This window comes from Lineus longissimus, chromosome 8 (genome assembly GCF_910592395.1).
Source record: "Lineus longissimus chromosome 8, tnLinLong1.2, whole genome shotgun sequence".
NCBI lineage: Eukaryota > Metazoa > Nemertea > Pilidiophora > Heteronemertea > Lineidae > Lineus > Lineus longissimus.
In genome coordinates this window covers 9,554,609-9,578,867 of record NC_088315.1, presented here as the reverse complement: position 1 = coordinate 9,578,867, position 24,259 = coordinate 9,554,609, and the positions used below count along the sequence as shown (strand labels likewise).

The 24,259-nt window shown below is 40.6% G+C and overlaps 1 protein-coding gene across 5 annotated transcripts; it reads right to left on the bottom strand.

The window, feature by feature from the left end:
• Positions 1 to 1,693: 1,693 nt before the first annotated feature.
• On the bottom strand, positions 1,694 to 23,719 carry LOC135492041 (nucleobindin-2-like). Of its 5 annotated transcripts, none has more exons than XM_064778136.1 (11): positions 23,590 to 23,719; positions 21,875 to 22,019; positions 19,785 to 19,904; positions 12,417 to 12,609; positions 9,610 to 9,713; positions 8,733 to 8,918; positions 7,647 to 7,796; positions 6,672 to 6,854; positions 6,069 to 6,167; positions 4,942 to 5,058; positions 1,694 to 4,532 (listed from the first exon to the last, which is right to left on the bottom strand). In XM_064778136.1, the coding sequence occupies exons 2-10, from the start codon at positions 22,013 to 22,015 to the stop codon at positions 4,963 to 4,965; spliced, it is 1,272 nt and encodes a 423-aa protein (XP_064634206.1). In that variant the 5' UTR covers positions 22,016 to 22,019; positions 23,590 to 23,719; the 3' UTR covers positions 1,694 to 4,532; positions 4,942 to 4,962. The 5 variants fall into 5 exon arrangements, with proteins under 5 accessions (XP_064634206.1, XP_064634209.1, XP_064634208.1 ...); XM_064778139.1 differs by having other exon boundaries at positions 12,483 to 12,609; XM_064778138.1 differs by lacking the exon at positions 19,785 to 19,904 and adding an exon at positions 16,368 to 16,469.
• Between the last annotated feature and the right edge of the window lie 540 nt (positions 23,720 to 24,259).

The following is a 24,259-nucleotide window of genomic DNA, read 5'->3' as shown; positions in this document are numbered from 1 at the left end:
GGACATGTGACAATCCCTCAAGGCCTTGATGTCGGCTCCGATGGAAGGGCGGGATAATTCAAATGCAAAATGCTGTCTTCTGGTTCTCAGAATCCTTTCATTTCCTGCAGCAAATCAGCCCGGCCGTATATGGTAAAGCAGCGAACTATATGATATATGCCATTGACGAAAAACCGACCTATATAGCAATATACGTATCTAAGGTTTGACCGAGGCCACTGCTATTAGAGTAATTGTGTATTAGAGAACACATGCAGTGACCCTCCCGTTTGCGACTGATGTAGAGATTCTGTCCATCACAACCACGCACGAAGACAATGTCACCACCATACAATACAAAAACAGACCGTTCAAGAGCCATGCATGGATACACCACAACAGTGATAAAATGGAGAGTTGTCTGAAGACACCGTAGTAATATCACAACCTCGCAATTGTCTGTCTTATAGGACTGAGTTTACAGGGTGTCAGTGCAATGGGGTGTCTGGAACTACCAATGCAGCTGTCTGCGGTATGTGAGAGTGTACTGCATGATGACTATCACTGCATGTCCTTAATGTGGTCAGATTGTGACATTGATGTTGCCTTTCACATTGTCAAGATGGCGGAGCGGCAAGGCTTGGTGTGATCTGGTTGTGACTGTCTCACCTCTTTCACGTTGTCAAGATGGTGGAGCAGCAAGGCTGGGTGTGATCTGGTTGCGACTGTCTCACCTCTTTCACATTGTCAAGGTGTTGGAGTAGCATGGTCGGGTGTACTCTGGTTGTGACTGTCTCACCTCTTTCACGTTGTCAAGATGGTGGAGCAGCAAGGCTGGATGTGATCTGGTTGTGATTGTTTCATCACTTTCACATTGTCAAGATGGTGGAGCAGCAAGGCTGGGTGTGATCTGATTGTGACTGTCTCACCTCTTTCACATTATCAAGATGGTGGAGCAGCAAGGCTGGGTGTGATCTGATTGTGACTGTCTCACCTCTTTCACATTATCAAGATGGTGGAGCAGCAAGGCTGGGTGTGATATGGTTGTGACTGTTTCACCTCTTTCATATTGTCAAGATGTTGGAGCGGCAAGGCTTGATGTGATCTGGTTGTGATTGTCTCATCTCTTTCACATTGTCAAGATGAAGGAGCAGCAAGGCTGGGTGTGATCTGTTGACTGGTCTAGTTGTGAATGTTTCTTCTATCTATCAGCCGACGTGGCCAATTTGGTCTTGTTAGGACTGTCATATCTATCTTAGCATGTCGCTTGCTGGTGAAGCAGCCACACCAAGCATTGGTTCTTAAATTTCTATTTTTCCCTGGGGGGGGGGGGCCTACTCATTTCCAAGATCGCAACTTCGTTGCTCTTTGGATGGGTACACTCCCCCTTCCAAAATTTCTTGATCCACATTGTGCCTTATAAGCATATACAGTGGAACCTCCCTTTGGGGACACCTCGCTATTAAGGACAATCTCTTTATCAAGGACACTAGTTTTGGTCCCAAAGTGGTTGTTTCCATTCAAATCAACCTCTGTAAACAGGACACCTCTCTTATAAGGACAGCATAAGTCAGTCCCAAGGGGGTGTCCTTAATAGAGAGGTTCTACTGTATTTGTAAACTGGTTATGGGCAGATTATTGCTTTGGCCATTGTCTTTGATAAAAAAAGACAGCAAAGAGACTATCTTCACTGTAAAAAGAGCAAGAACTTATATTAAAATATCCCTATTTTATTAGATGACAATAAATTAAACTAACAACAACTACCCATGTTCACCTAATGAAATATCTCTCTCAGTCTTGGCTGGGTCTTGTAAAGTTTTTCTGCTGATGATTCTGGGGCAGGACTGACAAACCAGAATGTTCAACACGTTTATCCCTCAACCTCTCAGGAAAACCCAAGCCAAGATATCAGAAACGTAGACATACCCCGCTGATCATGCACACTACATAAGGAAGCTGGATTAAACAATAACCGTGGGTACTTTAGGGTCCCATCTGCTGCTCGTGCCTCTCGTGGATCACATCAAGACAGGCAGTGAGCAACATGACTAATCAGAACCTCAATACACTGGTTTACAGGAGCCAAAATCTTTTCGAGTAAATGCATCATTCCTGCTAAGACTCTAATGGTTTTTGTATTTAAAACACATGTTTTAACTTGATTTTCAATTGGATTGGCCAGGTTTTACAATGAAATACTTTAGTATTCAGATCCGGGTTCATTTTACCATAGTCATCTCATTTTGTTCCTTCAAAATAGCGTTTAGAGGAAGTCCAATTTAAACTCTTACGGTACTATATAATTCCATGAAACGTAAAACAGAGCATCAATTTTTACATGCAGGAAATTCCACCGCGAGGGAAAAACCCACCACCTCATGAAAACCCAAAGTGCTTGTCATTTAGTCAATCAGATTGTTCCACATAATTCCCCAAACAATAAATTGCGAATCGATACTTTTTTCAGCATCATTGTGATTTGCTGAAGATGTAGGAAACAGTGAGAACCTAAATCATAAATCTCAATGACCTTGACAAGGGATTAGATAACAGTTCTTGATATGGCAACAAATTTACATTTTACGGCTCACCCTGTACCATGTGCTATGTACAATTAGTTAATAATACATGTACTTCATGCATGTTGTGCATCCAGTGTTCTACACAGGGAAAGGCAGTGATTGCACACAGGAATCTACAGCACTGATGCACCAGACGCACACCCCCACCCTAAAAAAAATCTGAAGTTGACCAAGAAACCTTTGGAACACATCAGAAATGTTGATGAGAAATGCAGTGCATGCCTCCTCTTTATCTGGCTCCTGGATCCACCCCTGCCGATTCAAAGTCCTCAATTAAAAACAGGGCCAAGAAACTTTTGAAATGAAGTGCTTAAAAGTAAATTATTAGGTGCAGATATTATTAAGAACTAAAGAAATGTTTCCCTGTTGCATTTTAAACTAGGTCTGTTGGCAGCAAATGAGCTTGTATTTCAGTGGTAGTTTCTTCAATAGATAGGTATAGCAGTATCCCAACAAAAAGTCAAAGGCCATCACAAATTTCAACAGTTTATGCCACAGTTTGGCAGAGTCACACGACTGCCAAAGGTAAAGGGCTTCTACATGTCAAATTATATCTGGTTGAGTCTCTTTGGTTATAACCTGGTTTTTTTTATGTTTTTACTACTATACACCGAAGACAACGGTTATTATGGATACCTAAACATAATTTGGAGTACTTTTTAAAAAACGTCTGCATGCTAGTCTTCATGCAACAAAAAGGTAACTGAGGAATGTTTTGACTGTCTCAAAAATAATCTAGATTATATGGGAAATAAATAGGTACATAGCATGCAAAGTTTGTTGAATTAAAAGTTTCAGTTTCAATTTTCTAACTTGCTTTCGTGAAGCTCGAGCACTCAAAGGTGAGAAAGTTATTTCGTTTTTGATGCTTTTTCTTAAAAACATTCAACCATTCTTGGCAGTACCAGGTAATACAATTTGGATAAATTCCATGAAATCCGTAGCCTTAAGACTGTGAATGCGACCTCCCCTAGTACACGGTGGAAAAAAAAGCTGGGATTGAATAAAACTAAGAAGTACTAAGTCGTGTGGTGCATGTCATGGCAGACTTTATCAGGAGGTGCTCCAAGGCGGGAATCTAGACCCCATTGGCCCAAGAATGAATTTGTACCCCCTGCTTACAGTATTTAAGGAATTAACATTGGATTCTCTAAAGTCCCCCTTTTCAAGTTTTTCGGATGATTTTTGTCATGCTAAAAACGACATCGTTCCCCAATAAAAGTGGTACACGCATGCTAACCCATTCACCCAACGAAGTGGGCGGCCCGGCTTAACGAGCGGAACTCTTTTGAAACAAAGATTCTCTTTATTAAAGGAAACAACAAAGCACATTATTATTCAAGGAGATACAAAGTGTGCTGTGATGATATAACATCACTACAATGAACTGAAAGCAATTTTTTGTCGCATGTGATTATGATCACAGGTCCCAGCAATTTAAATGGCTTGTTTGCGGGGTACTAAATCACGATGAGGCATAATTTGACAACGAATTTCAGCATAGAACGCCTAGCCGCAAGCTAGGTTATGCCTATGGTGACATCTAGCAGGCTAACTAAAAGCGGCCAAAAGCTCTTAAAAAAAAAAATATTCCCTTGAGAAAAAAATTTCACAGCATTGAAAAGTCCAATGACCAGCTCAACCATTTTGCTATGACAGACCAGTATTATAGTTCAGTGTGTCATGACGATCGCTTTACAAGAAAACTCGTAATTGCAGCAAAATGAAATCAATACGCTATGCAGTCAAATGCATGTTGCAATGCATCGCGTAGTGCAATCGCATCTTAGATCGCTGTAGCAAATGTCATAACGCACTGACTGGCCCATAACGAAGTGGTTAAGATACATTCCTATGCCTAATCGGATCCTCACAACTTTTAAAAGCACCGATTTTTAAAGTCTGTGTGTTTTTTTCTTGGTCCTTGATGTTTGGTATAAACCAATGTTACCCGGTACCAGCAGGATCCTGAAATAAAGGAGAAATGTTTTAGATATTAAAACTAACACCTAAGTGGGGGATTTTATGATGCCAAAGTCAGCTTTTTGTGCAGATTTGAAGACCTGATTGAAAGCCTATGCACATCAGTGTCAACGGAGATCTTTTAAAGCAATGGTGATATTGCAGAATTTTTTTGCTAAGCCCACCAAAAACAGCACAAATGTCACTCACACAGAGCCAGGTGCCATATCGAAAAGAACGCCAAACACGTAGTTACTGATCTACTCATGACCTTAAAAAATATGTTATGACATGCTAGGACGTTTGCAGATTTTTATAATGAAATACATCATCACTCGCTGTTGAAGAAAATGTCTTTAGTCCCGTGTACAGACTCACAGTGAATGTTTCCATCTCAAGTTCATCTAAAACTCACCAGATTTCAAACTATTGAGATTTATTTTTGAGTTGGAGGAGGAGCAGCGGCATTCTCAGCCAGCTTTGAAGCCACCTTCTGGTCCATCTGGACAACACCGGCCGCTTTGGGAGCATGCTGAAAGCGACAGAGAAGATCTCTAACAAAGAGGCCAATAATAATGACATGCTGGGAGCATGCTGAAAGCGACAGAGAAGATCTCTAACAAAGAGGCCAATAATAATGACCTCACAACAAATATAAAAGGCATCTAGCTCTGCATATATGGCCGGAGTTATATAGGACTCACGTAGTCACGAGTAAACATATTGAGTTGAGAGCTGAGCGTTAACTAGGAATTTATTAGCTCTATAAACGATATTGGGGGATTGTCATGAAAGGCAAAAGCTGAGGCGAAAAGTCTGAAATTTATATTTTGTGAAAATCTCCCCCTGATGAGCACTCGCTTGCACAAAAGTACCTCTAAAGTGCTTATTTTTGGTCTGATTTTTTGTATTCAAAGAGCCACAGAAAGCAGAGAAAGCGATCTTCCCATATCATCTATCAAATGTAGCATTAAGTGAGAGGAAATAGTCTAAAATGTGCCACAAATTGGAAATTTGACATCCTGGTTAACGGATTGAAACGCCACCAATGCCCATCTCTGTCGTAGAGGGATGGGCTTGTCTATAGAAAAGTCGTAGTTCCACCTATCATAAAACCCCGTGTTTTTTCAAGACCCGTGTCTTCGCCGTGTGTCAAAAAACCTGGGGCGCACTTACACCTATCAGTGGTGTTAGATAATGGTTAATAGCCCCGGCGACAGGTGCGCTGTAGGTAGGGAGCTCTCCTGTGTTTCTTTCCCGTTGGAGGGGAATTTCGCAAGCGCAATACCGAGGCAACTACACCGCGCCATCTGTTGCCGGATCTTAGAACTTTCAATTGCCGTGTCTATTCAGATTCCACCTATCAAAAAACCCGTGTTGAACACGGGTCTAAATTAGCCCCCGATTAGCCCCATCGAGCTCGATGGGGCTAATAGACACGGGGATTTGACACACGGGTCTATTTAGACACGGCAATTTATAGGTGTAAGCGCAAAAGACACGGGGATTTGATAGGCGGAAGTACGACTATAGACTGCGTACCTGTTCTTGTTCAGTGACTTCTCCTTCTCCCTCATCCTTCAAATGCGTCTCATATTGTTTCAATTCATCTTCACTGAAAGGTTCCTGCTCATCCAATGGCTGGAAATAAACATCAACATTTTTATTCCTACTTTAAAGGGGTATGTCGTTCGTTCACATGTATTTACTGTTGGTTCAATTATATCTAGTTCCTATTTTTGATGCTAGGCGACAACAGTAGTCAGCCACGATGAATCCTACATGCATGCATGCTCGCGGGTTATCTGTATCTGTACAATTGGTAAGCTTATCAGTCTTCCAGATCGCTGCATGTTAATTTAGGCTATGTGTCTACTGGGTAACGATATTTCAATTTCTGCGGTTGAAGACATTGTTACATCGTTACGACAGACAACGACAAGGTTCAAAAAGATTTGTGGTACATCACTACAATACAATTAACTGGTATTCGTTATGAATGTAAGATTTTCTACCAAAGCAATTTGGACACTCCTCATCCAAATAAAAACAAATCGACCCATACACAGAAATAACTAAAGTGAAAAGGTCTAACGTCTTAGTGAAGCAAAGTTCCCCAGTTTTTTCTTCCATAAATGAGCATACCTTCCATCCATCATCATGATCAAAATCTTTCTTTTTCGTACTGTTCATGAATTCCTCGAGTGATATAGCACCGTCTTGGTTGGCATCAATCTCCTTGTACACCTTCTCTCGCATTCGGTTCATCTCCTCGAACTTCTCAACCATGTCATCCTCGGGGTGACCTTCTTCGTAAAGTTTTTGGAGCTGCAAAGAGAAGCCATTACAGATCTAAAGATCGTCTGCAGAATATGTCATCAGTGACTGATAAGAGATAGGTACCACCATTTTGGCTAGAACTTGAAATCCTATAGCAATTAGAACTTCTCAAAAATGAAGTGAGTGCCGATTTAAAATCTGGGAGGCTGTGCTTTGAAAGACAAAGAGCAGACTCCCACCCTTGAAATTGGCATTCACTTCGTTTCGAAGAGTTCCAATAGCTTTAGGATTTCAAGTTCTGGCCAAAATGACGGTACATTTAACCTATGGTCAACCCTGAAGGAGCTGCTGGGGTCTAGTGGCACTGACTCTAGGCTGTCAAGAGGTCCCTGGCTCGATCCCTCAGTCCAACCTGCCTCATCCTACTCAGGTGAATAAACGCACCAGTCAGAAATGCTTAGGTATCGGCATAAGAGCCTCTCATCCCTTTAACTTTCTTATGAAGTGTGCCAGTGTAATATGGATGGCAACACAACACGTCAATCACAACAACTCTACTATTTTATGTCTATGGGTGATATGAATAAAGACTAGCAAATGCTTTTACTCCGGTTTTGTACAGAAAGGCCTAGTGTAAATGTACATGAAGATTTAGATAAAAGCATCTGCTAGTCTTTATTCATATCACCCATTATCTCAGTGCTATTGCTGCACATATGAAATCTTGTTCATGTCAATTACTTGTTTACTTCAGTCGAAGCACACTTCATGCGCAAAATAAACATATTCGTACAGGAAATCATTGTGTAGACTGTTGATTTTGATATCACAAAGACTCACCTCAACGTTAAAGAGTGCTTCCACCTCATCAGCTGTGAGGAAGCCATCGTTGTTAGTATCGTGGAGGGCAAAGAACGACCTGGGGTTGAAGTCGCCTTTATCTAGATGATCTTCCTTCTCCCATACCTCCTCCAGCTGAGCTTTACTACCCTGCAAATGAAATAAAACACCAAGAGTTCAGATGAAAAACTGCTGATAGCCACTCCAAACAATATTTGATAATAATTGAGATATTCACTCATGCATAACTATGCAGTTGACTTCTTTTGCAGCTGTTCAGTGAAACAGCTGGGTTGACAGCTTGTTACGTAATCATCCGTCATCCCTTCCAGTTACCTCATTAACTGCGAATGCGACAAGCGTGTAAACAAATATGTTAGAATGGGGACCGTGATATTTTAATGATATTTTAAAATGCAATCAACTTGGGTTTATTATGCATTGGCTTCCATCCAAAAGTGACACATATCTGCTGTCCTCCTCCGATGGATACTCAAGGTTTCATTCACTTTTAATGCAGGGTAGGAGAGCAGGGGTATTTGCAGTGGCTTGGAAGGGGTGTTTGCAGGGTTGCAGGGGTGTTTGCAGTCCAAGTCCCCCTGCTCTATGGTGAAAGTTTTTTAAAACAGTCACTTGGAATCTTGAAATCACCCCGCAAGGTGCCTCAAGAGGATTTCAGTGTATGTGAAAATAAAACAATTGAAACGATCTTTTTTCTCAGACGTTTCGTGATCTTGGCACTTTTTCAATGAGTGACATAATAAATTGATCAACCTGGTTATATATTGCTGCGAACAGAGATTGTAGTTAACGCTACGTCCTAACAAAAGCCAACCGCGACCTCATAACGTGTTCGGATTTGTTGTTATTTACATGCAATTCTATTGGCTGAGGTTTGACGGGGGCGTGGCTTCCTAGAAATATAGTGTGTAATCCCGGCCGATAGGAGGCTCTTGATGTGCGTACTAGAAAGGAAAATGGCGGTTCAAATAAATGATGCAGCGAGTTACAAAGGGATAATTTTAGAGGATTTCAGCATTCAATCCCCCAAAGAGAAAAAAATACAAAAATTCTCGCTTGACTTACAGGTTCGTGTAGTTTAGGATGTTCTTTGTGCTTCTTCTTCTGATCGACGTATTCTTCCTCGGCTTTTTTCTTATGTTCGGCGTCCATTTTACTTAACTTTTCGCGCCGCTCATGTTCTTTTTGGAGTTCGTACTGCTTGAACTCTTCGCGACGCTTCTTGTCGATGTCCTCTAAATCTCTGGTCGCCTGAAGAATGGATGACACAATTTGAATTGAAATTTTTGTCTTGTGCGCCGACCAGTAATGGCACCCGCCTATCTCGCCGACACGCTAAACCCATTTACACACCATAGCGAGCTTACACTAACAAGAGGCCAAAGGGCCTGGCGCTCAGCTGACATTTTCTCCATACCAGATATGGTACCAGTATAATACAAGATGGTGGACAGACTATGCGAGGGCAATGTGCCAAAAATCAATCCCTTCGGAGGCATTTGGATGTGGAAATAATGTGATCATGCCCTTTAGCACTTTCATTTCCCAAAATAAACATTAGGCTATTAATAGCAGCAAGTATTCAGAAAGACTGTATCAATTCTTGCTAGCAGTACTTCACAAAGGTTCAAATCGACCAAAGTTTGGAACTGCTGTCCAAATCACAATTGTCATCCCTAAATTTGCATTATTGGCACACTACCCTGAGCGTAGGTCACGCGTAACTTGACCGTAGGTCGCGCGTAATATACGCAAAACATAGAGATAAGCGCATCGGTGTGCAACTTGTGCACACGTTGCGCGTCAATGACGCGAAGCAGGATGGATGTCATTTGTGACTAGGACTGTAAATCTGAGAAAGAAATATATTCCTTTGATCAGAGTGCAACACTGATTTCAAAGTTTCCACTTTTTCAGTACAGGGTGGATCACTGGCACTAACCTGATGGATAAGTTTGTCAAGATCTGTCACGTCAAATGCTTCGGGATTCTTGATATCCAAATGATCCATTCCTGGCATGATACTTTTCCAGTCCACATCTTTACCTGCAAACACAGAGAGATCTTCAAAATGATTTTTCAAAGTATTCAATGTGTGAAAACATTATTTTATGAGTCATAGCACAGGCATCCCCAGGAATAACAAAGACACAGTCATTTTTCCAAAAATACAAGGGGAATTCACTCTCTTGCAAGTCACTCTAAAACACCGAGTTCCCCTATTGTGAGATTTGGGTTGATGGACCAAGCACTGTCAAAGAATATACTCTGTCGATGCTATTGAGCCGATGAGGGCCACCCTTACAAACGGCCTTGCGTGTGATAGACCTATGTGTACAAACGTGCCTCAATCAGGAGTCTGGCACTGATCATTTAGTAAAATTGGCCGAGGCACACTGAGGAAATCACTTTTAACACCTGATACTCTTGCCAAATTCGGCCTACATCGCACTAAAGGCAGGAGACTACCGACCAAGATGGTTTCTAAAGGCAATCTCTCCGAAAGGATTTTTGAAATGCTTCGAAGATCTGGGGGAGACTTCAAGCGAATTGTGATACGGCGCGTTACAAAACTGAACACAGCAGTTGTTTGACTCCTAATAAGCAAAGCTTGTCCTACTGACTTACAAGTATACGACACAACACAAGCTTTAAAACAGAGAGACAGAATGTGCTAGTAATTAAAAATAAAAGTTTTAAAAAATGAAACGGCCATATTAAAGAATCAGATCGAGCCAAAATTTGGCATCAGAGGTTATCTGATGTAGGGGGTTATATGCACCAAGTTTCAAGTTCATAGCTTTACTGGTTAAGAAACGTGCCATAGTTTACACTCTAACGGCCAATTTACGCCATATGACCTCTGTGACCTTGAAAAGTAGGTCAAATTGAAAACCCGTAAGATATGTGATGTATTCTTCCTAAGGGTACCTACCATAAAAATTTAATCGAAAACAAGTCACTTATAAGCGAGATATCACACTTTTTAGATTTCCACTTTTGGCCCCCTGGTGGCAAAGTTGAGAATCAGATCAAACTGAAATTCAGCACCAGAGGCTATGTGATATAGGGGGTTATATGTACCAAGTTTCAAGTTCATAGCTTTAGTGGTTAAGAAACGTGCCATAGTTTACACTCTAACGGCCAATTTACGCCATATGACCTCTGTGACCTTGAAAAGTAGGTCAAATTGAAAACCCGTAAGATATGTGATGTATTCTTCCTAAGGGTACCTACCATAAAAATTTTATCGAAAACAAGTCACTTATAAGCGAGATATCACACTTTTTAGATTTCCACTTTTGGCCCCCTGGTGGCAAAGTTGAGAATCAGATCAAACTGAAATTCAGCACCAGAGGCTATGTGATATAGGGGGTTATATGTACCAAGTTTCAAGTTCATAGCTTTAGTGGTTAAGAAACGTGCCATAGTTTACACTCTAACGGCCAATTTACGCCATATGACCTCTGTGACCTTGAAAAGTAGGTCAAATTAAAAACCCGTATGATATAAGATGTATATTTACTATGAGTACCTACAACAAAAGTTTCATCGAAAACAAGTCACTAATAAGCGAGATATCACAGTTTTTAGATATCCACATTTGGCCCCCTGGTGGCCAAGTAGAGAATCAGATCGGACAGAAATTTAGTGTCACGGGTCATCTGACCTAGGGGGTCATGTGTACAAAGTTTTAAGTTCATAGGCCTAGCGGTTAAGAAACGTGCCACTGTTTTTGAACTAGGATACGACGGACGACGACGACGACGACGACGACGACGACGGACGACGACGGACGACGACGGACGACGGACACTGCGGTATTGTATAGACTCCCCTACGGTGAGCCAAAAAGCACTCGAACGAATATACTGGTAACTAGCCTGTTCAAGTACGGAATAGAGGCAGACCAAGAGAGACCTGGCGGTGTTCCATGGCAAAGGAACTTCAAGAGAAGGGCCTAACGTGGGAGGCAGCCAGACAGCGAGCAGCCAACAGACTTGAGTGGAGGACCCTGGGGAACGCCCCATCTGCCACCTAGGGCACGAAGGGTCCCAAGAGAGAGAGCCTGTTCAAGTTAGCACACCTTTGAGCATCTTTCTCCTAATCAGTGAGAATTCGGGGAAACAAAGCTACGTAAAATTGGATGTGGAACCAGAGTGCCATGATCAGTAAGCATGAATGATGGTAAATGTTGTAAATTGGCAAGTGTGGACTGATTTGTTGAAATGTAGTTGACACTCTCTAAAGAAGGTCTATATCTACATCAAACATTACACAGCTCTGGATTGCTCTGTCAATCTCGGTGGCTGGCCATTGGGCAACAGTTTACAGTGAAAGGTAACACCCATTGGGACTCAGTCAGCAACCTCTCTGAGGCATGACCAACCACCTTCATGAGCGAATCCAGCGAGAGACAGTGCAAAAACAGTAATAGCGTTTCAGCTGAAGAGTTTTGTCAGTGGGCAGCATCCTGGCTTCAAATTTCTCTTTTCACCCTGCCATCTTTTTAGACTTTTACAAGTGGCTGATGCATTTCTACTAAAAGCAGGGTGCTGCACCCAGTCTTTTTGAGACTGTCGTCTTTTCTGGCCTACCTTTTCAGATTTCTAGCTAAAACACTAAGTAAATACACTAAAAGCTAGATAAACTCATTGTAACATCAAGCAGGCGAAGACAGGCCGATTCACAGAAAACAGCTACAACATCAGTGCGCCACCTACGAACAGCTTGAAAAACTCATCCTACCTATAGGACCAAGGTTACGCCTCTTTGGAAATTTCGGTTGGAAATCTTTTAATTTAGTTTTCATACCCTGTTGTTGACGGACGCGTTCTTTCATCAGCGATTTGATTCTGTCGATTTCTCTGCGTTTGATCTCGTCGAGTTTTGTGCGGACGCTGTGGCTGACGAACTCCAGGTGGCGCGATATGTCGTTTCTCTAAAGAGGAGAGGTAAACAGTGTTAGGGCAGATAGGAAGGATGAGATATTTTACATCATTTATCAATCGCGTGCATATTAAGTGCTTTCAAAATTAGGATGACAGCTTTCTTTTGTTCAGATATTGTCAACAAGTTTAAATTTAAAGAATATTTATTCATTGTCAAAACACATTAACAAAACTATCAATATTATCTAAACACAAGCTAAATCGTGCAAAGACTTGACAAATTACAAATTGAGATTTCACGTTTTTCTCAATGAATTGTTCCATCAAAACTTACTTATTCGAGAGTTAATATTATAACTGAGTGACGAGAAATACAAAGTCTAAATATAGGATTTCGACAGTATTTCCGGAAGATCATTTTGCCTAAGGACACACGCATAAAAACATTTTTCATTGGAAGATTATGAAATAGGTTATCATATCATGCAGGTAAAAAGCTGCCCATCCATATCACAATGCCATTGTTGATGTGATGACATCGGTGCTCACAGCTGTCGCAATTTGCGTCATTCAATTAACGTAGTAACAGTACCTACATAATGCAAGTCGTTTATAACAGGCCTATTGCAAAGCCTAGTTAAAGGCCGACGCTGTTCGTTAAAAATTTTGAATTTGTAATTGAATTTTAAAATGTCCAATTGCGAAAATACACACTAAATATAAATTTCAACATTGCCGTTGTGTAGACTGATATACAAATACTATGAATACCAAGTTTAAACAAATTTGTATTCACAATAACTGCACTACAGCATTGTGTATTAGTGGATTTCTATTTAACTGGACCACAAGTAATTACTGCACTACGGCATTGTGTATTAGTTGATTTCTATTTAACTGGACCACAAGTAATTACCAACGGCGTACCTCTTCAACAAGTACACTAACACAGGTTCATAAGGGACAGATGTTGAACAAGTTGGAAGCACACGTGGCCTTAACTGACGTTGGCAAAGCATCGTCATTGCTCTGTCATCGCTGTCTGCTCGGTCGTGTATGGGAATCTCCAGTCGAAACAGCTGGTGTACGTACACCATGATATTAGTCAATAAATGGAATGACATTGCTTACTTGCCTGTGTTTATGAAGAGTAAGCTTATCACACACTTAAAGATAAAGATTTTTGAGCCACTGGAAAGCATTTTTTGGTTTTTCAGCTTTTCAAAAAAGTTTTAGGGTTTTTTACACAACACAAATACGCACCCTGTAAAGGATTTTCAGGGATATGATAAGTCATTTGAGGTATTTCACATCCTCGAAAACCTTTTCAGGCATTTCATTTCACTGAAAAACCTTGAGGGGCAATTATTGTGTTGGTTGGAAAACCCCAAAAAGTTTTTAAAAAGCCCTATAAACCCTTTTTTCAAAGAGTGTTCTTTTAGTAGAATTCAACTAGACCAAGTTGATAGTACCGTTAAAATGCCATCAAGGTCTGAAGGTGTAAATATTTCAGCTACAGTAAAACCTCTCTATTAAGGACGCCCTCAGGACTGACAAGTGCTGTCCTTAATAGAGGTGTCCTGATTAGAGAGGTCAAATTGAATGGAAACAACCAATTTGGGACAATGTTGTGTCCTTAATAGAGAGGTGTCTGCCAAGGGAGGTTCCACTGTATTGCCAACCCTTTTTTTCACCAATTCAATAAAATATAAGTGTTGTCATGCAATTGTGTCCTTAGGCAAATGTTTACTTAACGCTTACATAAAAATTATCAACTACTCGGCAAAGAAATGGATGAAATTATTAGGTTTGAAATAATTGCAACTGAAGTAAAAAGGATTTTTATTAGGATTTAAAGGTTAAGGACAAAGACATATAGTGGCAACACTAAAATTTGATTACAAGAACTGGATAGTTTGCAACAGGCAATAATATTCTCACTCACTCATTCACTCAATCTTACAACTGACATTTCTATGTCAACTATGCCATCACCAAGGAACGAAATATCACACAAGTGAAAATGATCAGCTTCGTCCTGCATGCGTGAGTTTCACAATTCAGTTGTTTTCATTTCCTTTATACAGTCCAAATCACAAATGACATCCATCCTGCTTCGCGTCAGTGACACGCATCATATGCACGAGTTGCGCACAGAGTTTTGCATCAATGACGTGTCACTGACGCGAATTTAGGGATGTCAATTGTGATTTGGACTGTACTCTCTCCCTGCCTTGCATAACAAAAGTTCATAACGCCCATCTTCATTCCCTTTTTTGACCTGTGTGCCATTGCCAACCTGTCCAAACCTTTGATGTTTTCAGGTAGGGTAAGACAAAATGACAAGGCGTTTTCCAAATGAAAGTTTTGGTCTACGAAGGTTTACCAACCCCATCCACACTGTCGATGAAGTAACAGGCAAGAAGCCTCTCAGAACACCCAACAATCATCGTGGAGACGAGTATCAGGAGATGAAACGAGCCAAATTGTGAGAGGACCAACACCAGGGTTTGAGAAAAACAGTTAATATTTGCAAGGTGTTTCAAAAGAATTTTTTTTAAAAGAGGTGATAGCACTTTTTTGATTTCACCATTTAACACAAACCAACGATTTTTTGGCTGTGACTGACGATCGTTATCACATGCGACAAAAATCTTTTGTTTGCGATGGTCATCACAGGTAATCGCTACAACCACTTCGATCAACATCAAATGCGGCGTTTACCAGTTTTACCGGCAGAGGAGAGATTTTTTATTGTTCAGTGCAGTGATACTTTTGACAGCTTGCAGCGATATAAGGCGCCTGTTTGTGGGGTGCTAAATCAACATCCGTTATTGATTGAACACTTCTGGTATTTATCTAAGGATAAAGGTGTACAGTAACTGAACCGAGCCTCAGGGAAGACCATCATGTCATATATACATTCTTAGATCAGAATAAATCTAAATATGAACACGATACAATGTAAAATGGTTGATTTCTCGTGAAAAAGCGTATTACTGATCTGGTAACAAAATTGGAAAAGCATAGTGGATACTCGAGGTAGTGTAGCGATGTTACAGATTTAGGCAGGAGGCTCAAAATTGTGTTAGAATAAGGCATTGGAGCTACTTGGTTAAAACTGTTAACAGAAATGGTGGCAAGTGTCGAAATAATCTCGCAACAAAATCACTTTTATAGACGGCAGTTTTGTTAGGTTTATTAAGAAGCAAGCCTGGATTGTCAAACTCATGGTCACCAGCTTGTTCACGTTTTGATACGCACAAATTTGGCTGGTCACAAAAAATACATGGACAGTTGTATCACTGATGTTGGCGAGTGCGTCCATCATTATTGGCTACTCTATTTTTTTACCAGGTAACTGGACAGTGTCATTTCAAGGCTTATTTCTCAGCTTGGCTCGACGCTGTTTCTCGAGGATTGTAAACCTTGCTCAAAGCTCTCATTGGGAATGCTAATCATCCTGGTCTCCACAGATATCATTCTGCGGTTTCCCGAAGTTGCCATAAACACTTTAGGAGAAGGATATCCCCTTCAAACCCCTAATAGACAGAAGCCACCAGTAAGTTAAGGTAAAGTGGTACAATTAAGCCTCAGTACAATTATAACCCCTTCAGAGTAGAAAACAGCTGGCAGTATACACATTGATGCACCCAGAGACTGTAGTTGTACAGAGACTATAATTGTACAGAATGAGACTATAAATAATTGTACCACTTTACTTTACATCAATATGTACATGTTTGTGACCTGGCAAATAAGGCGCATATGAACGGCAAGCCCTGAGTTCAGTCGTTTTCATGCCCACCTTAACATCTGGGTCCGCTGCGATCTTGTCGCGGAATGCCTCGTCCTCTTCCAATGTGGAGAAAATCTCTTTGAGGTATTTCTCATACTCCAACCCTAAAGCCTAAGAGAAGAGAGAGAGAAAACTACAAGCATCACCCAAGCAAAGGAGAGAAGCAACCCACTCAGTTCCGACTGAGCATCCCACTTCCATCTGGCAGAGCATCCCCACTCAATTTTCAATCCACATTGACTGGTCATTGCAACTGGCTCAAATAAACACCTGCACCTATATACCACTGGTGGAATAATATGTTCACTATTTGCAGAGCCATTGCCTGCAAGCAAATTAGTGGCTGGCTGTTGCAGAGTAACCACTGGCAGAATCACTGCTCACTGTTTACCGAGCAACCAATGGCAGAGTAACTGCTCACTGTTCGCTGAGCAACCACTGGCAGAGTCACTGCTCACTGTTCGCTGAGCAACCACTGGCAGAGTCACTGCTCACTGTTCGCTGAGCAACCACTGGCAGAGTCACTGCTCACTGTTCGCTGAGCAACCACTGGCAGAGTCACTGCTCACTGTTCGCTGAGCAACCAATGGCAGAGTCACTGCTCACTGTTCGCCGAGCAACCAATGGCAGAGTAACTGCTCACTGTTTGCTGAGCAACCATTGGCAGAGTAACTGCTCACTGTTTTCTGAGCAACCACTGGCAGAGTCACTGCTCACTGTTCGCTGAGCAACCACTGGCAGAGTCACTGCTCATTGTTTGCTGAGCAACCACTGGCAGAGTCACTGCTCACTGTTTGCTGAGCAACCACTGGCAGAGTCACTGCTCACTGTTTGCTGAGCAACCATTGGCAGAGTCACTGCTCACTGTTCGCTGAGCAACCACTGGCAGAGTAACTGCTCGCTATTTGCACAGCAACCACTGGCAGAGTCACTGCTCACCGTTCACTGAGCAACCACTGGCAGAGTAACTGCTCACTGTTTGCTGAGCAACCAATGGCAGAGTAACAGCTCACTGTTTGCAGTGCAACCAATGGCAGAGTAACTGCTCGCTGTTTACTGAGCAACCAATGGCAGAGTAACTGCTCACTGTTTACTGAGCAACCAATGGCAGAGTAACTGCTCGCTGTTTGCAGAGCAACCACTGGCTGAGTCTAAACTTCTCAGTCTGTACGTCTGCTCGCATTTTAGGCAACTGCTCAACACTTACAGAGCACACTGCTCTCTTTTGGCAAGAATGCTTCCCAATGGCAAAACCAACCAATGCAAAATACACCTTCACCATACATCTTTTTTTTGGGGGGGGGGGTGGGTGGATCAGACCCTGCCTCACAGAAAAGGGCTTGAGATCAAGTCTTGACATGAGTCCATTTTCTAGGGGACGCTCCAAATATCTGATGAAATCTTAAAGTTTTTTTAGACACATGTATCAAGAATTATAAGTTCTTTCATGATTCATGAAATGGCCAATAAGAGATATAATCATAAAATTACTGTCCTCAGAACATGTTTTGCAATTTCAAGCAGATATAAAACAGCAAAATCTCTTGAAAAGTTTGTAAAGCTACTTTTGTTGCAATTAACAAGACGTCAAAAACAAAACGATAAATGGCTATCTCACTTTTTACCTCAAGATCCCTGATGCTCAATTTGTCTATTTTCTGTCTGAATTCTTCATCTTCCTCAAGTGTTTCACTTACTTCTCTAAAGTATCGTGCATACTCCAATTTCTATGAAAGTTTTAAGATTACCAGTAATTTGTTTAGTTTGAGAGACCAATTATTCCACAATTTTCCTTTATGATTACCGAGTAACTTGCTTTTTTATAAACAAGAGTAAAACCATACAAGACAGGGCACTATAAACAGCGTCCACCAGGTTTAAAGTCAAGTTTAAGGTCATCAAAATAAAAGCTATGGTCAACAACGAAATAAGCACGCCATTTTCCAAATAGCTGAACTTTTCATGATATTTGTGGGTAAGACAGGAGAGTTTTGTCTAATGTGCACCAGTCTCCAAAACCCAGGCTGGCGGCCATCTTGGATTGACCTAGAGGAAATTATAAGGCTTCATAAGCTTGTGATTTAAGACAACAACTCCCATATTTCACACCCAAATGTCTTGAAAGTTTCTGGAAATGCGTTATATGGTCTACTTATTACATTTATGACTTGAAACTAGATTTTATTTTGATCACTTTCAACTGGAGGGTGCTAAGATGACCACTCTTCACTGAAAATGTGTCAAAATACTGCTTGTTGTTCACAAAATTTCCCAGAGTTTGCCTAATAAACTATGCCTAATATCAATCAAGCACATAAAAAACACACTTTTAACACAAAGCCTAGTGCAGCTGACGAATATCACTGGTGTCTTGATTGACACGTTACCTTCAGCTCCCCTGTGTCAAATTTGTCCATTTTCTTTCGAAAATCTTCATCTTCTTCAAGAGTCACTGTTACCTCTTTCAAATAGTGCTCGTAATCTAAATTCTACGAAATTTTGTCAGAGTTACATGAAAGTTGTCGATATCTAGAAACTAATACTCGAGATGTATCAGAATTGAACACTGTGAGGCCATGAGTCTTTTATTTGCTGGTTTACACTAAAGGCCTCCTGAAAAAGATTGTTGGGCGATTGGAAAAAATGAAATTGAGAAAGAAGTGAAAGTTGTCCAGTTTTAAAGGATTCTGCACTCCAATGCACCAAGTCAAACTTTGTTCTTCACTTTATAGTTTAACACTGGTTAAGCAATGGTTTCAAAAGCATTTTTTATGAACAAAGAAAAGTCAATTGACGACGTAGATAAGTGCTTTGAGTATGAAAAAGCACTTTTTCATGTGTATGAAAATTTCAAAACTTCATGCAGTATGAGTATATGAAATTTTTTTCTCAAATCGCCCAATTCAGGTTGGTCTTCCTGTAGTGTAAATCAAGAAATGAAAAACGATTGGCCTGGCCAAGAAAAACCTGCACCAGTGGCTCATGCAGTTGCAATATTTTGTGATCGTCTGCAACCTGCAATCAGAAAGTGCCAAGGTGAACACATTCAAATACGAAAGAAAGCCAATTAGGCCTACACAGATTAGCTCTATTGTGGCCTAATTAACATCAAAGGAGCCTAGGAGCTGAATTGCAAGCAAGCGGTTTTCGTAATACAGATACAACGAAATGACATATGTCGGCCGATAACTGCTCAAGACAAATAGCACGAGACATGAATCACACACAAAATCCTCTTTTCCTAAGAGAGATGGTAAAATACCACTGCCCAACAATGGGATATGTCAAAACACATCAGCATGCACAAAAACCTTGTGATTTAAAAAAAAAGGAAATTCCGGCTCCATCACGGACAAGACAATAGAGAAAATTCAAAATCTTCCCGGACATTTAAAATCGAAGTTAAAATCTTCATATCCTATATACCTCCGGTTCAGACCCGTTATGATTTTTCTGATACTCCTCAATAGATTTTTTAAATCCTACATCGTCATGTAGATGATCCATGATCTCTCTAAGGTAGCGATCGTATTCTAATTGAAGGCCCTATGGACAAAGTAGGAACAAAATATGAAGCGGGATTTATCCTTCAACCTCAAATTAATAATGAACGGCCCTAAATATAATAATGAGCATTTTTCATGTATGGTGCGCGGAAGCGACTGGACAATTTAGTGCCATATCACCAAGAAAGGTCTGAAGCCACCTTCCGATTGACTAATACGAGGTATTACCATTAGACCAAAAAGTGGCAGGTACCTGTTTCAAGGTACTTTTTTGATTGAACTTGAAAACAAACAGCAAAATCACATAAATTTTAGATTTTTTGAGACATGTGCTGATATTTATAAAAGACTAGTAAATGCTTTTACTTTAAACTTCATGTACATTTACACTAGCAATCTCTGTAGAAAACCGTAGTAAAAGCATTTACTTGTCTTTATAAATATTAGCCATGGAACAGGAAAAGGTCAAATAAACTCATTTAAAATAACAATGAAAAATCACAAACTGAATAAAACGCATGGCTAGCATCAACGAGGGATAAGGCATCTGCTTGCTAATGGATTTCTGCTAGCTACAACTCCAACAAATGCTGAAACTGGAGCCAAAAGACAAAAAAAACATGTTCAAAAGACCAAAGGCACCATGAATTAGCATTTTCTGCGATTTATACAAAAAACTTTTTAATAGAAATTCCTAAATTTTCCCCAAGCCATTTTTTACCATCACTTGTGGATGGTGTTCATATAGTGTGATCTGTTTTCTGAATTGGTCGTCTGAATCGAGCAAGTCAACCACTTCCTCCAAATAGTGTCTGTATTCAATCTTGAAAAAAAATTAGATAGAAAATATTTCAACATTTTTCAAGCCTTTTGTCTAATATTCAACTTATAAATTGAAAAAGTTTAAGTTTAGCATTTCTGAAGAGAAAGTTGCCATTGTCAGTGAGGAGGTTGCGATACCGAGCTTACAAGACAGCAATTTGTTCAGTTTTACATCATCAATCAAAGGCATATAATACTGAAATGAAGGTGGTTCAATTACAATACAGGGTGTCTCAAAGAAAGTCATACACTGATACAGGGAATAAGGTTTTAATGTGATCATGGACACTTCCATCAATCAACAGACCGGCCAATGGGTACTTGATCAGTATTCTCTACCGCTGATTTTCTTTGGCTGGGTACTGCAACCATATTTTGAAAGCATTTTGCTTTTATTTCACTTTCAGTGTTGGTTCTGACATCCATCATTAAATGAAATTTATATCTCAATCATAGCAATTTAAATGGATTACCGACCATTTTTAAATAGACACACCGTATACTTGACAAAATTAATTGAAAATGCTGGATAAATTTATACAAATAATACAAAAAGACTGAATACATAAAGGGTGTTCACCCCACTGACAGTTGAATACACCAAGTAGGATGAATCCAGGTCAACACGCAGACCACGGGGTGCGGCCTTACTGACGTATCTAACAAGACAAGGTCCTGAAAATGATGGCGAGCTTTCAAGAGAGTACCTCACCAACAACTTGCCCTGCAACACTCTAGGAAGCTGAAGCCCTTAGGAAGGCTTTCTCCTATACTGTTTGGAAGAGGCAAATTTTTTTGTACAAATGTTGCCGAGTCATATGAAGAACTGTGCCAATAATTTTTCTCTCTCTTGCAATGTCTTTGATCACCAATTTTTTGACAGCAATCGAGTCACCCTTTGTGAATTCAGCTTATAACAGGAGAACCTCTTTAGGACACCATCAGGACTGACAAATGATGTGGTCTGTAATTGCGAGAGGTGTCTTAATTACTACATCAGTCAAACTGAGTTGGGGACCCAAAGCAGTCCCCAGTACTAGTAGAAAGGGTGGCCTGCTAATAGAGGTGTCCAACAAGGGAGGTTCAACTGTATTTTTATCAGCAATATGATTACAAAACATTACGTGACTTTTACAGGGGTCCACAATATCATATGATATCTGGAGGGGCCCACAACGGGATACTTACATCATCCTCTGCCGGTGCCTCCTTTGCATCCTTCACTTTTGCTTCAATTTTGTTGGGGTTGACCGGTGGACATACAATCGCGGGAACAATCGCCAAAACAATCCCGACAACTATCACAAGATCCATTTTCTCCACTTTCATTTTGCTGGAAAACAAATCGTATTGATACCAATAAATAATATGAATGCTGAAATCTGAATATTCGTTGAAATTTATTCCAAAGGGCGGCATGGTCCATTTCATTTACAAAACTTTTGAACCTCAATTTCCACAGCCTTTGGACCTGGATTGCCAGCCTCTGAGCCTCGATTGCGACAGCCGTTGAACCTCAATTACCACAGCCTTTGATGATGCCTTCTACCTGATTTCCCAAGACCTACGCTGGGGCAAGCAAACGACTTCCTCCAAGTGACAAAACACAGAAGCAGAGCAGCATGTGTTAAGTGTGTGACGAGATCCTCCTCAAAGTCTGGTCAGGTGAGGAGACACAACGCCAATAACCAAATCAGAACCCTTGAACAGTACTTGCTCACTATCACAACAAAGATGATCAAAATCAAGCGCAGAAGGAAAAAAAAAAGATAGAATTCCACATCGGATTGACATTGAAACTAACATGATGGTACAAGTGCACTCTCAGTCCTAAAGCTTTTTCGTTTCGTTTTCTTCTCTTGCATGTCCTATTCCTGATATCAAATATAGATAATCTATGCTCGATAATATTCAACAAATTGCACATCATAAGCAACCACACTCGTAACTTGACACGCACACATGAATAATTGAAAGCTCAGCCATGATCTTACATGGATTTCTCTTTGTCAAGACCACGGTAAACACAGATCATTGTTGACACGATCACCCAGAAGAAATCATCGTAATTAGCCAAACCATGAATTTTTTATTAGATTCATGAAGCATTCTGGTCACGGTAATGCGAAATGATCTGAACAGCATTCAGTGAGCACGCAATACTGGGCGATTGTGCAAGTATTGGAAGTTTACAATCTCCGATCACACTCACAGTACAAAGAAGGTCAACAATTGACGAAATAAGTGCCATTGTTGAATGGATAATGTAGTTGATTGCGGTCAAACTACGTCATTTCCGATCCTGGGAGGCTGTTCTCTGGACAACAAAGAACAGACTCCCGCCCTTGAAATGAGCATTCACTACGTTTTGGAAAAGTTCTGATTGCTTTAGGATTTCAAGTTCTAGCCAAAATGGCGTTACCTATGCCGGTCAACACTTAAAGATTTTGTGTCATGTCCATGTGCATGAAAGCTCATTTTTGCTGTCCCGCACATACGTTGACAGTGTGAAAATAACCCAATCTATTGCAAAAGTAAACAGCACCTGGTTCAAAACTTTTGACAAAAGCCTTCCCATCCGAAGTTTGCGCCATAGCCTAGTATTTAGTGAACATGGTAAATGTTGTTGGATTCGTTGTCAGTCCTCACGGATAAGCGACTGCCGAAAGTCATGTGATTGAATATAAGAAGGAAGGATTGGGCCAAGGCTTTAACCTATTCATTGCATGCAACATGATATGAATGCAAAATAAAACCATGCATCGTGATCGTCGTCATCATCATCATCATTCATCTCATGCATGCCAGCACTGTTTGCTTGAGGTGAGCAGGGACTGACAGGGAAGGCATCTTATGGCTGGTTTGCAGGTTTTATGGAGTCCTGAATAAATCAAATATATTACCTGTATAAAATAAACGACTTCGAATAACTAAATACGAGTGAATCGGTGAGTTTGATGCAGAAACATATGGTGAAATGAAGGAGAAAATTCGGTGTACGTGTATTTTAAACCCGGAAGCACTCCACTGCCATCTGGTAGCAAGAAAAATTACTATAAAAGTTAGTCTCACACAATTAATTTGGAGGTAAAGGTTCTTTATTCGGGATTTTAACGGCCATTTATAGTCAACAATCAATGCATTAGCATCTTGATTATATTGAAATAAACAATGATGTAAATTTGAGAAAAATATTGAGATATCTCCTCGAAGAATGTGTTTTAGTAATTTTAAGTATTTTGCTTGAGACTCTTAAAGGGACACCTAGGGAACACTGTTTGTTGATTTTCCCCGACAGGTCTGATTCCTTGTCAGCCGTTGAACACCCCAGCCTTCGCAATGCCACAACACCAGCACACTAAACAGGCATCAAGACAATGGTAGTGCCTATGGATATCATCTTTGAAAAAGATTACTGCTCCCCCTTCCTTCTTACCTTAGCAAGTGACGTCGCCGAGGATAGACAACTCAGTCAACTGGTGGTGTAGCCCACCCTCAATTTAAAGGGACAACATAGACGTAGTAATTTGAGAGGATAATGTGCCTATTCACCACCGTCAAGCCAATCGTGAT